This window comes from Salvelinus alpinus, chromosome 9, assembly GCF_045679555.1.
Source record: "Salvelinus alpinus chromosome 9, SLU_Salpinus.1, whole genome shotgun sequence".
NCBI lineage: Eukaryota > Metazoa > Chordata > Actinopteri > Salmoniformes > Salmonidae > Salvelinus > Salvelinus alpinus.
In genome coordinates this window covers 50,330,241-50,347,622 of record NC_092094.1, presented here as the reverse complement: position 1 = coordinate 50,347,622, position 17,382 = coordinate 50,330,241, and the positions used below count along the sequence as shown (strand labels likewise).

Genomic DNA, 17,382 nt, shown 5'->3' with positions numbered 1-17,382 from the left:
TTAACCAGGTAGGCTAGTTGAGAACAAGTTCTCATTTACAACTGCGACCTGGCCAAAATAAAGCAAAGCAGTGCAACACGAACAACACAGTTACACATGGGATAAACAAACGTACAGTCAATGACACAATAGAAAGATCTATATACAGGGTGTGCAAATGTAGTAAGATTAGGGAGGTAAGGCAATAAATAGGCCATAGTGGTGAAATAATTACAATTTAGCATTAAGACTGGAGTGATAGATGTGCAGAAGATGAATGTGCAAGTAGTGATACTGGGGTGCAAAGGAGAAAAAAATAATAATAACAATATGGGGATGAGGTAGTTGGGTAGGCTATTGACAGATGGGCTGTGTACAGGTGCAATGATCAGTAAGCTGCTCTGACAGCTGATGCTTAAAGTTAGTGAAGGAGATATAAGACTCCAGCTTCAGTGATTTTTGTAATTCGTTCCAGTCATTGGCAGCAGAGAACTGGAAGGAAAGGTGGCCAAAGCAGGAGTTGGCTTTGGGGGTGACCAGTGAAATATACCTGCTGGAGCACGTGCTACGGGTGGGTGCTGCTATGGTGACCAGTGAGCTGAGATACCTAGCAAAGACTTATAAATGACCTGGAGCCAGTGGGTTTGGCGACGAATTTGAAGCGAGGGCCAGACAACGAGAGCGTACAGGTCGCAGTGGTGGGTAGTATATGGGGCTTTGGTGACAAAACGGGTGGCGCTGTGATAGACTACATCCAATTCTCTGAGTAGAGTGTTGGATGCTATTTTGTAAATGACATCGCCAAAGTCAAGGATCGGTAGAATAGTCAGTTTTACGAGGGTATATTTGGCAGCATGAGTGAAGGATGCTTTGTTGTGAAATAGGGAGCCGATTTTATTTTGGATTGGAGATGCTTAATATGAGTCTGGAAGGAGAGCTAACAGTCTACCCAGACACCTAGGTATTTGTAGTTGTCCACATACTCCAAGTCAGAACAGTCCAGAGTAGTGATGCTAGACGGGTGGGCGGGTGTAGGCAGCGGTCGGTTGAAGACCATGCATTTAGTTTAACTTGCAGTTAAGAGCAGTTGGAGGCCGCGGAAGGAGTGTTGTATGCCATTGAAGCTTGTCTGGAGGTTAGTTAACAGAGTGTCCAAAGGGCCAGAAGTATACAGAATGATGTCGTCTGCGTAGAGGTGGATCAGAGAATCACCAGCAGCAAGAGCGACATCATTGATGTATACAGAGAAGAGAGTCGGTCCCATAATTGAACCCTGTGGCACCCCTATAGAGACTGCCAGACGTCCGGACAACAGGCCCTCCGATTTGACACTCTGAACTATATCTGAGAAGTAGTTGGCGAGGCATTCATTTGAGAAATCAACGCTGTGGAGTCTGCCGATAAGAATGCAGTGACTGACAGAGTCGAAAGCCTTGGCTAGTTTGATGAAGACGGCTGCACAGTATTGTCTTTTATCGATGGCGGTTATGATATCGTTTAGGGAATGGCCCTAGCCCTCACCCTCCGATCCAACAGGTCCCAGACGTGCTCAATGGGATTGAGATCCGGGCTCTTCACTGGCCATGGCAGAACACTGACATTCCTGTCTTTTTCATTAAAAATGGTGTACATTTTTTAGGACTAAAATATTGTAACTTCAACAGTATACACACTGTATATGTCAAGTGTCCATCCAATACGTTGGCTATAGGATTTGAAAATGGATGAAACTATTTCTGTTATTAAAAGGTAGGAATGTGATTTTAGTTTTCTAATGTTTTCTAGTTTTTGATGATGCTTTGCACCAGTAAGTAGCCACGCCCAAGTGAGCTCAAAGAGCATGTCAGCATGATGGGAACATTACCAGAGTGTATAAAGGATGAGTTGAGAATTAACCTACCAGACCAGAAAAGCGTGGAGCGTTAGCTACATGTGGGAAGTGGTTGAAACGTTGAACCAACACGATATGAGACCGTGGTCCACATGTTGAAATGGTTAGAAACTCTCAACACGAAGTGAAGAAAATGAACTTACTTGACCAGGACACCGCCAGTCTGCAGCTGGGCGTGTAAAGTGAGTTTGAAACTTTGACTATCTACCCAAGGAAGAAAGGAGAAAATCCTCTCAGACAATCACTAGTACAGCTAAGTAGCTGTTCTGAGGAAACAGCCCATTGGAGACCAGACAATTAAGAAGAAGGACATTGTGACCTCTGGTGGATAATCAGAGCCTGTACAAGTGGCACACAGGAAAGTCCAACAAAACCCCCTTTCAAGAAGGTTTGGTTTCAACAGAGCTAGAAGACAATAGACGGCATTCAGACACATAAATACATTCATTTCTTACTCCCAATGGTGGCTCCCGAGTGGTGCAGCGGTCTAAGGTACTGGATCTCAGTGCTTGAGGCGTCACTACAGACACCCTAGTTTGGTTCCAGGCTGTATCACAACCGGCCGTGATTGGGAGTCCCATAGTCCCATATAGCGGCGCACAATTGGCCCAGCATCGTTCGGGTTTGGCCGGTATAGGCCATCATGGTAAATAACAATTTGTTCTTAAAACTTCTTATGGCTGCAGTCCCGTTAACGGGATCGAAATGACAACAGCCAGTCGAAGTGCAGGGCGCCAAATTCAAAAAACAGAAATCTCATAATTAAAATTCCTCAGACATTCATGTGTCTTATCATTTTAAAGGTAATCTTGTTGTTAATCCCACCAAAGTGTCCGATTTCAAATAGGCTTTTCAGCGAAAGCACTATAAACGATTGTTAGGTCACCACAAAACCACAATAATCACAGCCATTTTTTCCAGCTAAAGATAGCTTCACAAAAACCAGAATAGAGATCAAATTTATTTTCATCAGATGACACTCATAGGACTTCATGTTACACAATACATGCATGTTTTGTTTGATTAAATTCATAGTTATATAAAAAAAATCTGAGTTTACATTGAGGCGACTAGATTCACTAGTGGCAAAAACATCAAGTGACTTTGCATAGCCACATCGTTTCAACAGAAATACTCATAAATATAGATCATAATACAAGTTATACACATGGAATTATAGATATACCTCTCCTTAATGCAACCGCTGTGTCAGATTACAAAAAAACTTTACGGAAAAACAAACCCACGCTATAATCTGAGACGGCGCTCAAAAGTAAAACACCACAGCCGCAAAGATGGCGTCAACATAAACAAGAAAATATATGATAAATATTCCCTTTGATGATCTACATCAGAAAGCACACCAAGAATCCCAGGTCCACAAATGTTTGTTTTGTTCGAAGAAATCTGTTATTTATGTCCAAATACCTTCTTTTGTTAGCGCGTCTGGTTTACATATCCAAACGCTAATTCTGGTCAGCGTTATATCGGACAAAAACTTCAAAAAGTGATATTACCAGTCGAAGAAACATTTCAAACTAAGTACAGAATCAATCATTAGGATGTTTTTAACATATAGCTTCAATAAAGTTCCAACCGGAGTATTCTTTCTTGTCTTTGTGAGCAATGGAACGCAAGTGAGTACCATGAGGAAAAAGCATGATCAGAAAATGGCTGCTTGATGGACACCTGACTGATTCTGCTATCATTCTCTCCCACAACATCATAGAAGTCTCATTATAATTTCTATTGATGGTTGACATCTAGTGGAACCCCTAGGCAGTGCACAATCATTCATATCTCAAGGGGATTTCATTAGGGACTCTGGTGAATACATACAAGCTCAGATTTCTGACTTCCTGTTTTGATTTCAACTCAGGATTTTGCCTGCCAATATGAGTTCTGTTAATCTCACAGACATAATTCAAACAGTTTTAGAAACTTTAGAGTGTTTTCTATCCAATACTAATAATAATATGCAAATATTAGCAACTATGACTGAGGAGCAGGCCGTTTGATATGGGCACCTTTCATCCAAGCTACTCAATACTGCCCCTTCAGCCATAAGAAGTTAACTGACTTGCCTTGTTAAATAAAAAAAATGGGCAGTGGTTCGTGTACAAAGTAAATGGTTACTGTGAGCATAGTTAACAAATGTAAGATAAGTGTCTTTTTCCCTTTGTCTCTCTCTCCCCTCATGTTATGTTGTAACAAGCCATCATATCTTGTCAGTCCACTTGTCTCATGTAAGTGTGTATGTGTATTCTGTGTTATTATTTAGTTAGTTAGTTAGTAAATAAATGATTAAACCAATTTGTGTAGCACTGAATAATCAGCAAGGCTGGGGTTCTTGCAGATCCAAGAAGGTTACGATGCTTCAGAATGAGACTGATATGAGGTAATGATTAACAAGTGACTGTTATCGATATACAGTGGCAAGAAAAAGTATGTGAACCCTTTGGAATTACCTGGATTTCTGCATAAATTTGACATAAAAGAAGATCAGATCAAATTTTAAGTCACAACAATAGACAAACACAGTGTGGTTAAACTAATAACACACAATTTTTGGTATTTTTCTTATCTATATTGAATACATAATTTAAACATTCACAGTGTAGGTTGGAAAAAGTATGTGAACCACTAGGCTAATGACTTATACAAAAGCTAATTGGAGACAGGAGTAGTAGTCAAATCAATGAGACGAGATTGGAGATTTTGTTTTTAATGGGGCAGGGCAGCTCTAACCACTCACAAAATTTGAGTTTGCTATTCACAAGAAGCATTGCCTGATGTGAACCATGCCTCAAACAATAGAGATCTCAGAAGACCTAAGATTAAGAATTGTTGCCTTGCGTGAAGCTGGAAAGGGTTACAAAAGTATGTCTAAAAGTCAGTCCACGGTAAGACGAATTGTCTATAAATGGAGAAATTTCAGCACTGTTGCTACTCTCGCTAGGAGTGGAGAAATTGAGAAATTTCAGAACTGTTTCTACTCTCCCTAGGAGTGGCCTTCCTGCAAAGATGACTGCAAGAGCGCAGCGCAGGATGCTCAATGAGGTTAAGAACAATCCTAGTGTCAGCGAAAGACTTACAGAAATCTCTGGAAGATGCTAACATCTCTGTTGACGAGTCTACAATACGTAAAACACTAAACAATGGTGTTTATGGGAGGACACCATGGAAGAAGCCACTGCTGTCCAAAAAAAACATTGTAGTACGTCTGAAGTTCACAAAAGAGCACCTGGATGTTCCACAGCGCTCTGGTAAAATATTCTGTGGACAGATGAAACTAAAGTTGTGTTGTTTGGAAGGAACACACAACAATATGTGTGGAGAAAAAAAGGCACAGCACACCAACATCAAAACCTCATCCCAACTGTAAAGTATGGTGGAGGGAGCATAATGGTTTGGGGCTGTTTTGCTGCCTCAGGGCCTGGACAGCTTGCTATCGTCGCTGGAAAAATGAATTCCCAAGTTTATCAAGACATTTTGCAGGAGAATGTAAGGCTATCTGTCCGCCAATTGAAGCTCAACAGAAGTTAGGTGATTCAACAGGACAATGACCCAAAACACAGAAGTAAATCAACAACAGAATGGCTTGAACAGAAGAAAATACTCCTTCTGGAGTGGCCGAGTCAGTCCTGACCTCAACCTAATTGAGATGCTGTGGCATGACCTCAAGAGAGCAGTTCACACCAGACATCCCAAGAATATTGTGGAACTGAAACAGTTTTGTAAAGAAGAATGGTCCAAAATTCCTCCTGACCGTTGTGCAGGTCTGATCCGCAACTACAGACAACATTTGGTTGAGGTTATTGCTGCCAAAGGAGGGTCAACCTGTTGTTAAATCCAAATGTTCACATACTTTTTCCAACCTGCACTGTGAATGTTTACACGGTGTGTTCAGTAAAGACATGAACATTCATAATTATTTGTGTGTTATTAGTTTAAGCATTGTTGTGACTTAGATGAAGATCATATCAAAATGTTATGACCAATTTATGCAGAAATCCAGGTAATTCTAAAGGGTTCACATACTTTTTATTCCCACTGTATAATTTATATATCTTCTAGAGTTCGCTAGATGGTAACTCGTTAAACAACTTCTGTGGTGCCCCAAATCCTAATGAGTTAATTGTTACATGATTAATTTAATCGAGTAACGATTAAACATAGTCAGTGGATTAAATAAATAACAGTCATCGGATTAATGAAAGTCACGACACAGGCCATGCGTAGCCAATGTGATTTATAGGATTTTTTAAATCAGGATATTTTCCACCTGCAGGCTGCACTGTTTTTATGTGTTGGCTTTATGTAGACTATTTTACATAGTTGGCAATGGTAATACAAGTTACTTTTAGATTTACAACATTAAAACCTATTCAGTCTGTCTACAAACAGGCTCTCAAAGTGTTTGATAGGAAGCCCAATAGCTATCATCACTGTTACATCCTCAGAAAGCATGAGCTCCTGAGTTGGGAAAATCTTGTGCAATACACCGACGCATGTCTTGTATTCAAGATCCTAAATGGCCTGGCTCCCCCTCCACTCAGTATTTTTGTTAAACAGAAAACCAGCAGCAGATCCACAAGGTCTGCCATGAGAGGTGACTAAGGAAAAGCACCTTTAGTAAATCCGCTTTCTCTGTGAGAGCTTCCCATGTCTGGAATACACTGCCATCACACAACTGCACCACATATCACACTTTCATAAAATGCATGAAGACATGGATAAAGGTCAATCAGATTTGTGAATGTAATCCCGAGCTGTGTATTGCCGCTTTCCATGTTGTCTGTTGCTTGTGAGGTGTGGAAATACTTTTTTGCTTTTATGAATTTTGTCTTGCTGCCTTTTGTTCTATGTTGCTCTGTCTGTATGCTACATCCTGCTTGTCCTGTTGCTCTGTCTGTATACTATGTCTTGCTTGTCCTATGTTGCTCTGCGTGTGCTCACTGCTCAATGATTGTCTATATTGTAATTGTTTTTTATAGTGACTGCGGTTGAAAATTAGCCGGCAGGCTAAAACCGTCACTTTTACTGAAACGTTGATTGTGCACTGTCCCTGTAAAAATAAAATAAACTCACTCAAGTAAAAAATAAGTTTCCTCGATTATAAACGGTTTGGGACAGTGTGGGAACTAACCAATGGCAGGTACTAATGGGCGTTGATATCGAGAAACGCCCCAAATAACAGTCTGCAATTACACCGTATTGCAATATCATGGTCAATATCACAGGTTTTGGCAAGTTCACAGGACTAAATGAGAAGGGGTCCCTTTTCAGGAAACACCCCCTGGACACTTGCCCCATTCAAACCCTGCTGTCCTGCTCCAGGTTGGGTGAAAGACCTGTATGTCAGAAAATGTATTTCCACTGACAGGAAAATTCTATCAAATAATTAATAAATGCAGAATAGTCACGAGTCAAACACAGCTGTGTGTGATCATTGCATAGACCGTATGGATCCATGTCAGCCAATATTTTTTTTAAATATTGCTCAAATGTATGTTTCAGAGATTCACCATGGAACGCAGCAAATAAAGCTCACAAAATATAAGCAAGTAAAACATGAGACAACAATCATGAATTAAGGTCAGTGAAATAGTATGATGCCAAGCAATTTATTGGAAACTGATCGAGTTGATGTCTGACCGAAAGAAACCCGCCAAAGGCCTTAGCTTACATTTTTCCAATGGGCCAGGATGTTGGAGTTACATTGAAGGAAATGGGATAAAGTGTACATGGTACATGGTTTAAAGAGAATGGGAGTAGATCAGGCTTGAAAAAGTCCAAGGAAGAAAACATGCTCATGAATACAAAGCTTGATGAAAATAAAACTTAACTTTGCTCTGTGGATGGAGAAGTAGGGTCAAAATCTTACTTCTGTATTAACTACACAACATTCAAGTCATTTTTCGGAAATAAGGAAGGACTGGTTTCTTCATTGTCTCAAAATCAGTATTTCCATAGTCAATAGTTAAAAAGATTTCATATTTCATCATCAACAACAAAAAAAGTGACTAATGCAAGCATACTCTCACATGTTTACACAAACACACTCAACATGCACTCCCACAATCCAAGGACTTTAAGGCAAGAGTTTCCATTCCGGAAAAATAAAAATAAGTTTGCCCTCTCCACTTTTGTTTTCCTTCCTTATACGTAGCTTCCCCCTCGGGAATTTGTGGTCCCCAGTCTTTGTCCTCACCCTTCTTAAAAGGGGTCACACCACGGAGCTGGGGGAGATGTGGGCTGAGCGGGGGGGTGTTGGTGGAGCAACAACCAGCAGAGAAGGCATTCTAAAAAGAGGACGTGGAGCTGCTGAGGCTGGCGAATCACCACAGCCGATGCTGATGGAGGTTTCGACTGAGGACGGACCGGACATCTGAGGTGAACCTGAGATTGAGAGGAGGAGGGAAGAGAAACTAGAGCATTACTATGGAAAACAGACTAATGAGTTACGAGGTATCACTCGTCTTGGCCGCTCATCGCAGGTGTAACATCTTTGAGACATACCTCAGAGCGTCTAGCATGGGTAGCAGGTTCAGAAGAGCCGTGTCGCTTGGGTCGCTGAACCACGACTTGATGGGTATTGCGTTGTCTGCGAGGCAAACACGGAGATGTTATGACAAGAGGATAAGGAGACAGGGCAGATTCATGATGACAGAAGAAAAGCCCCGTTTGAAACTTAGTTTGGAATAATAGTGTGGTAGATGGGAATATATCTAAAGTGTATTTGGCTGTGTGAGTTGCAGCACACGTACAGAGCCTTGCATTCACACACTTTGACTTTTTACACATTGTTATGTTGCAAAGTGGGATGTCAACTGTTATGTCAAAGTGAAAGAAAAATGATACGATTTTTGAAAAACATTTATGAAAAATAAAACACGAATATACAATAGATATACAAAAGGTATGGGGACACCCCTTCAAATTAGCGGATTTGGCTATTTCAGTCACATCCATTGCTGACAGTTGTATAAGATCGAGTACACAGCCATGCAATCTCCATAGACAAACATTGGCAGTAGAATGGCCTCACTGAAGAGCTCAGTGACTTTCAACGTGGCACCATGATGGATGCCACCTTTCCAACAAGTCAGTTCGTCGAATGTCTGCCCTGCTAGAGCTGCCCTGGTCAACTGTAAGTGGTAGGCAACACAAGCTCACAGAACAGGACTATTGAGTCCGAAGCGCGTAGTGTGTAACAAATCGCCTGTCCTCGGTTGCAACACTCACTACAATTCCAAACTGCTTCTGGAAGCAACGTCCGCACAATAACTGTTCGTCAGGAGCTTCATGAAATGGGTTTCCATGGCCGAGCAGCCGCACACAAGCCTAAGATCATCATGTGCAATGCCAAGTGTCAGCTGGACTGGTGTAAAGCTCGTCGCCATTGGACTCTGGAGGAGCGGAAACGCGTTCTCTGGAGTGATGAATCATGCTTCAACATCTGGCAGTCCGACCGGAGAACGCTACCTGCCCAGATACAGTGCCAACTGTAAAGTTTGGTGGAGAAATAATGTTCTGTGGCTGTTTTTCCATGGTTTGGGCTAGGCCCCTTAGTTCCAGTGAAGGGAAATGTTAACTCTACAGCATACAATATTCTAGATGATTCTGTGCTTCCAACTTTGAGGCAACAGTTTGGGGAAGGCCCTTTCCTGTTTCAGCATGACAATGTCCCCGTGCACAAAGCGAGGTCCATACAGAAATGGTTTGTCAAGATCAGTGTGGAAGAACTTGACTGGCCTGCACAGCGCCCTGACCTCAACCCTATCGAATACCTTTTTTGGGGATGAATTGGAATGCTGACTGCGAGCCAGACCTAATCGTCCAACATCACTTTTGGCAGCAAATACAGCTGTGATTGTTTTTGGGTAAGTCTCTAAGAGCTTTGCATACCTGGATTGTGCAATATTTGCACATGATTATTAAAAAAATTCTTCAAGCTCTGTCAAGTTGGTTGTTAATCATTGCTAGATTGCCATTTTCAAGTCTCGCCATAGATTTTCAAGACTATTTAAGTCAAAACTGTAACTAGACCACTAAGGAACGTTGGATTTCGTCTTTTTGATCCATCCTCACTTTTCCCAGATCACAGCCATTTAACTCGGTTTTAAAATCACCATTGGCCTCATGGTGAAATCCCTGAGCGGTTTCCTTCCTCTCTGTCAACTGAGTTAAGAAGGACGCCTGTATCTTTGTAGTGACTGGGTGTATTGATACACCGTCCAAAGTGCAATTGATCACTTCACCATGCTCAAAGGAATATTCAATATTTTTTTAGTTTCACCCATCTACCAATAGGTGCCCTTCTTTGTGAGCCATTGGAAACCCTCCCTGATCTTTGTGGTTGAATCTGTGCTTGAAATGTACTTCTTGACTGAGGGACCTTACAGATAATTGTATGTGTGTGGTACAGAGATGGGGTAGGCGTTCAAAAATCACGTTAAACACTATTATTGCACAGAGTGTGTCCATGCAACTTATATGACTTGTTAAGCAAATATGTACTCCTGTAATTATTTAGGCTTGCCATAAAAGGGGTTTAATAATTATTGACTTAAGACATTTCAGCTTTTCATTTTACTTAATTTGTAAAAAATAAATAAATGAAAAAACGAAATTCCACTTTGAGATGAAGTGGTACTGTGTCTAGATCATTGACACAAAATCAAAATGTAATCTATTTCAAATTCAGGCTGTAACAACAAATGTGGGAAAGGTCAAGGGGTTTGAATACTTTCTGAAGGCACTGTACATATAGTAAATATAACAGCATAGCAGTTGCTTACCAGGGTGGCTGCGGTAGGCCCCGGGCGAGTTGTCCAGGATGACTACACTAGATAGATCGCTGTGCACCACAGCAAGATCTTTAATATAACTACCCAGATCCAACGTACAGTGCTAAACAGAGAAAAGAAAAGGAGGAATAAACTAGACTTGTACATGTTGACAAATGAGTGACAAGTCTAACTGTACATCCTTCCTAGAGAGAACCTCTAAATCAGGTGTGTCAAACAAATGTTGCCCCACGGACCACATTCGGTCTTCATAGTCCTCTATCCATTACTTTTGAAAATGCCGATGCTCCCTGACTGCTGACTGTTATCAAGCTGGACAGAGTGAAAAGACTATAAATGTAGGTCCATTATCATTTCTACACAGTTTCGATTTGGTTTTCGTCATTTCAATGTTGATTGACAGAGGGTTTTTTTCTCAAACCACCCGCAGGTCGGATTGAATGGGCTTGCGGGCCGGATCCGGCGCGGGCCGTATATTTGACAACCCTGCTCTAAATAATGACAAATAGACATTCAGGGCCAGTTTCCTGGACACAGAATTAAAAGTGGATTGAAAGTGCTTAACCTGTGTCCAGGAAACCAGCCCTTTAGAGTGTAAGACTAAGCAGGGTACATAACTGCACAGAGATGAAGTGAACGTGTCAGTAGGTTTGTTTACCTGTCTGTAGTATCTTCGTTTCAGGATGTCCCTGTCCTTGTCTAGCTTGTCAGACACAGCTGAGCCATAGATTTCCATACTGGCCGTGAAAACCACCAGCTCATACCACTGACTTACCTAAGAGAGAAACAAACAGGCACACAAACAAACAGGCAAGAGAGAACCACCAGACAAATGTGTTCAAAATAGATACACGTGATTAATCAATTACAAATGAATGAACTGTAGTCTACAACCACAGTTGATAATTGATGCCAGCTCAATGCACACTTTTCACACATTTATCCTCATCCCCAAGAGCTACGGTAGAGAGAATAAACAACAGACTTAGAATTTCCTTAGCCTCTTGAAAACCTACAAACACATGAAACTCATTTACATAGACAAAATAAAAAAATATATATATATATATTTAACCAGGCAAGTCGGTTAAGAACAAATTCTTATTTACAATGACGGCCTACACCGGCCAAACCCAGACGACGCCGGGCCAATTGTACACCGCCCTATGGGACTCCCAATCACGGTCGGTTGTGATACAGCATGTCCATGTTTACTAGTATATAAGAATAAGTATTTGGATATTGACACAAAAGGCACTGTCACTCACCACTTCTAAGAAGAAGTCCACATGCGGTCTTTTATGTACAAAAAACCTGACAGGATGTTTGTCGATTACCACCTTCACAGCAGAGAGAAAGAAAGAAATAATGAGGGAGAATGAGAATAAGAGAGCAGGAAAGGTTAGGAAACATATTCCTGGAGTTAATGAGTGAACAATGAGTATCAGTCAGTCTGGTGTGTGTGTGTGTTGACAAGGTGATGTTAATAAATCAGTCAGACAGCAAACGTATAGGCCATTACCTTTAGGATGAAGTCTGGGGGAGTGCCTGGTCTCACTGTGGGTCTCATCACCCCGTCATGGTGGGAGTGAATTAGGGTCTCGTCGAGGTCCAGCACCAGAATCTTCCTCTTAACGGCATCTGATGAGCAAGAGCGCAATCACATTCAACACCAGAGAGAAAAACTAAACAAGTAACCTCAAATGTATGAATTTCAGCCTAAGCCATAAATCCCTGGTTTCATAGCCTGATCCCAGATCTGTTTGTTCCCTCACGCCAACTCTTACTGTCAATGTCATGCCAATCATGATAGCGACATTAAGAGTTGTCAAGACAGCACAAAAAGATATGGGACCAGGCTAAGAACCTTTGACCTTCTTATGAGACATTATTAGTTTGTGGTTGCCATGGCACCATGAAGTAGACTAGGCAGAGAGCTCCTCTAAAAATGTTTAATATTTTATTGTTTGTGTTTTCTTTATTGGATTTTTTTATTGGATTTTGTTAGTCTAGTAAATTTGGATTATTTATATACCGATTCAACGGTGTCATAAGACCGGCAAGAGTTAGTTTTGCCCAGAGGCTAACTAGCTTTCATTTGATTTGAAACTGGAGATAGCACAGGCTTGGACATCACAGAGGCTTGTTGTAGTGGATCTCTCACTCCAAGGAGGACTATCCCAGTAATTGGCGCCCTATAGAAATCTAGAGGATAACCGGCTTCACACAGGTGGGTGCAACATGTTGTTTGAGGAGTATCTACCCACTGAGTCTGCAGAGAAGCTGGGGATTGCAAGGGCTGGCCTGATGATCCGGACCTGTCTTACTGACTTTTTTCATCCAAAGAACTACATTAAAAAAATATTTGTATTTCACCTTTATTTAACTAGGCAAGTCAGGTAAGAACAAATTCTTATTTACAATGACGGCCTACCCTGGCCAAACCCGGACGACGCTGGGCCAATTGTGCGCCGCCCTATGGAACTCCCAATCACAGCCGGATGTGACTATTGTTTTTAAGCATCTTTGAGATGATCTGTATAATGAAAATCTCTATATAAAATAAATATATGATTATTATAGCATTGTTGAAAATAAACAGGATACTTACTGAGTCGGTTTATGAACACAGGCGACAGAGGTAATGTGTCATAACGTACTGTTTGGTACTGGATTACCTGCACAGGAAGAGATGAGCAACTGTCACAATTGAGAACCTGAAGAATGACAAATTCCAAAAAGTCGTTTTTATAAACACAATAAGGTTAGGCCATTTGTTAAATACAGTGTAGAGCAATAGCAGTGTGCTGGAGTTGTCAAATATATATATATATTTTTTTTAACTTTGCACCTGGAATTACCTACGATTTCAACGGGTTCCAGACATATGTGAAATTAAGTTCCAATGACACCAACACAGTTTGGGCACTGCTCCACTTCTTTCAAATATTCCTCCAACATAGGAACATAGGTTCTCCTCCAGGAATCACACTTCAATTTGCCCTCTGCACCGGGGCTATATTTAACACACATACGCAAGCACACATGTACACACATCCTCAGCTGTCCGGGACTGTCAAACAGACGCGACGCAACAGGGTCGTTCCAAGGCAGGCAGCCTTGTGAGACATTTGTGCACACACACAGATAGAGTAGGACACTTTAGCTTGTACTGTAGAGCTGATAAAAACAAAAAACCTGCTCAGTCACCGCACTTTATTGACAGAATATCCAGCGTACCATGCTGTGTGAAGTCAGTAGTATGCAAGCTATTGCCTTCTCCTTTTCCTACTACAGTGGATTGGTTCGGTTCTGCAGCAAAAAAGTTGTTATAGGATCAGCTGAACAATGGAGTGAGTGGTTAATAGAGCTTACCATGCTGATTATAGTTGGCTGGTTGAAGAAAATACCCCACTTAGTCAAGTGGTTACATAAAGCAGGGAAAGGTCATACAAATGGGTTGTTTGTCTGAAGAGCCATTAAAGCTCTAGGTTACACTACAGTGAGTCAACAGAGAGGGTTTGTTTGTCTGAAGAGCCATTATCCCACCTGAACAGATGGGAAGCTCTAGGTTACACTACAGTGAGTCAACAGAGAGGGTTTGCTTGTCTGAAGAGCCATTATCCCACCTGAACAGATGGGAAGCTCTAGGTTACACTACAGTGAGTCAACAGAGAGGGAATACACAACCATCTATCCAGCAAGGATTTCTACTAGGCAATATACTGTCAGCTAAACTGGTAATAAAATATTTGAAGAAAAATTAATCATATTTTATGAGAGAACTTGGTTTAGGTCTTGTAAAAGACAGCATTTGTACTTTTTTGTAAAAAGTGTAGTCAGATTCAGATGTTTTGGTTTATCCACTGCTCTTCCCTTTCTTATTTTCAAGTATGAAAAAATGGCACTATTTCGGAGTGTGTATAGAGTTCCCAGCTCTGCTTAGTTACACCTGAAACATCTAATCCGTATCCAAAGTCCCGAGTCCAATCATCACCATGTTCATACAGTGTCATAAACACTGTCCATGACAGGCGTCAGAGTACAGCTTCTTCCTGTGCAATGCATTCTCTGCTTTCCTAGCATGAGCAAAACCAAGAAGTAAAGAACTCGTTTCAGTGGGCGTAAGTGTATACTCACAGTCAGATAGTTGCAGTGGCTACAAATCACTTTTACTGTCTAATAACAGTTATGGGTCATGGCAGGACACGTTAGGATTCAGTGTTTCTCTGCTGGCCATTGTGAGGAATGCATCGCAGGGTCACTGAAATTCTGGTAGCGCATGTCAAGACAAACCGTATGGATATGGATTACACCTGTATGACAGTTTTCCTAGAGGTCTTTGAAATATTACCAAGATATCAGTTATCATATAGTACAGTAGAAGTACCATTCAGACCTTTCAATATATATATATATATATTGGTGTGTGTGTGTGAGCTTCAGATGGACCGTCTCAAGAGCATCGGCAAGTCCAAATGGGCCAAGTGTGTGCTATTAGTTTATCCAACTATCAGTATCGGTTATCCGAGTGATATTGATTAGGGAAATCCCATAGTAGGGGACAATGTATTACATATTAAGTTCTAGAATACTCACCGTCCTTAAATGTTTCCTGAGTATGTACAGAATAAACCCCCATATTCTAGACGTCACTCCGAGGAAAGTGCGAATGCCAAGTAAACACTGACGGGTCTTCAGCATTCTGACAGTCACTCAAACAGTATTCTAGGCACAAATAGCGGTACAGCCCGAGAGACTCCGGTTGAGTCGGGACCCCAGCCTCTTCCCTCCAGAACCTGCAGCTGCAGGTCAAATAAAGACACCAGCCAATAGCAATCGTGTGCTCAGTTCAAATCCTACTTTCGCTACACTCGATTGAAATTGAATGGGGGGAAAAAAAAAACCTTTTAAAAGTAGCCAAACTAGCTAAACCGTCATTAAAAATGAAAGCGATGAATCCAGACGAGCAACAACTAGCATTCGCTGGTTCTCGGTCGCTAGTTTAGCTAGCCCTGGTAAGCTAGAAAAGTGTATAAAAGGAAACGACCTTATAAAATACAAACAATACAGTTCTAACTTTGCTTAGTTACGTTGACAAATTGAAGTTGGTTGACGAAATATGCCAAAGTCCCAACTAGACGCCGTCAACACATACTTCAAACAAATCCGGAACTGGACAGCACGCCGCCATAACTACGTGGTTTCGACAAGGCGGTATACATGCCGCGTTTACGTGCTATTCAGAACTAGGAAACTCGAAAATTCCAACTTGCAAACTGATTGAACGCGGCACGTGTATAACTATAAACTATTAGCAAGTCGGACATTTCCGAGTTCCCTAGTTCCAACCAGAAAATGAATGCAGCAACAGTTACGACCGGAAGTGACTTTTTCGTAGCCGGTTGAGAGAAGCTCGTGGGGCATTTAAGCCCTGAACATCGCTTGACAGGCAGCCATGTATCCCAGCCTGCATACCGCCCCAAGACCAGAGTCAATCGCATACAACGAGCCATCAAGCCACATTCAAACAGAGCCAGAATGCTGAAGCCTTACATGCTGACCAGACCGGACACGTCGCGTGCGCAAGCGTCGCAAAATAAATTTAGTAGTCCATGTTATTCAATTATTGCACCCACACTGCTTGCGCGCGTCTGACGCAGATCGCACTGCAAGTCCTGCCTCTCCCATCTCCTCATTGGTTTATAGAAGCAGGTAACCACATGCCATCTCCTCATTGGTTATACCCAAGTGGGTGATAGAAAAACGAACTGTTTTGCCGGTAGTAGTGGTAATACAATGAAAGTTTAGATGCGATCACCATATAATTTAAACGATGAAAAAGCCTGGAAGGAGGAGAGATGACTAGAAAGGATTCGGTTGGCCGTTTTATATGTGGATTAATTGTCAGAGTAGAGATCCTGTGCATTTCAGGTAAAATAACAACTCAATGTTTACATCCCAGGACAAATTAGCTAGCAACAGCAAGCTAGCTAAATAGGACAAATTAACGTTAGCTAGCAAGTGCAAGTTAACTAGCTAAATGACCATACATGTTTAATGCTTTTCGACCTGTCCCCAAATTAATGTAATTGGTTCAGAGTTTGTTTTGGGGTTTGGGGGGGGGGGGGATATCGTGCATAAATGTATGCACGATAGCGCGCGAGCGTGCGCAGCCGGTTTGGGCAAGGTGTTAGGGACGTATCGAAATGTACACAATGGGTACCTGGAGGAAAATGAGGTGGGTCATACTTTTTCAATTTCAGTTAAAGGGAGTGTTTAGTATTTGTTTTAAAAAATCTAGTCCAGGGGAGGTCATGCAATTTGTAATTGATTAAATTTCAATATTTCTCAGTGTTTTAGAATTAGTATTAGGCTATATATCTATGTGTGCTCGATGCCACCCCTCATCTCTGATTCTCTGCCGGGCACACAATATCAAGTACAATTATAGGCTATTAAGTGTGGTCTCAATCTAATGATCCATAGCTTAAAGGCTACACAGTTGGCCGTCTGAAGTATTACTGTCACGTTCTGACCATAGTTCTTGTGTGTTTTGCTTGTTTTAGTGTTGGTCAGGACGTGAGCTGGGTGGGCATTCTATGTTGTGTGTCTAGTTTGTCTGTTTCTATGTTTGGCCTAATATGGTTCTCAATCAGAGGCAGGTGTTTTGTGTTGTCTCTGATTGGGAATCATATA

General features: G+C 41.5%; 1 protein-coding gene across 2 annotated transcripts; it reads right to left on the bottom strand.

The window, feature by feature from the left end:
* Positions 1-7,463: 7,463 nt before the first annotated feature.
* Positions 7,464-16,357, bottom strand: LOC139530294 (CTD nuclear envelope phosphatase 1A-like). 2 transcript variants are annotated; one of them, XM_071326552.1, is made up of 9 exons: positions 16,240-16,357; positions 15,283-15,488; positions 13,295-13,361; positions 12,206-12,324; positions 11,952-12,023; positions 11,342-11,458; positions 10,675-10,786; positions 8,393-8,477; positions 7,464-8,272 (listed from the first exon to the last, which is right to left on the bottom strand). In XM_071326552.1, exons 2-9 carry the CDS (start codon positions 15,385-15,387, stop codon positions 8,212-8,214), a joined length of 738 nt encoding a protein of 245 aa, XP_071182653.1. In that variant the 5' UTR covers positions 15,388-15,488; positions 16,240-16,357; the 3' UTR covers positions 7,464-8,211. The 2 variants fall into 2 exon arrangements, with proteins under 2 accessions (XP_071182653.1, XP_071182654.1); XM_071326553.1 differs by lacking the exon at positions 16,240-16,357 and adding an exon at positions 15,842-16,078.
* Between the last annotated feature and the right edge of the window lie 1,025 nt (positions 16,358-17,382).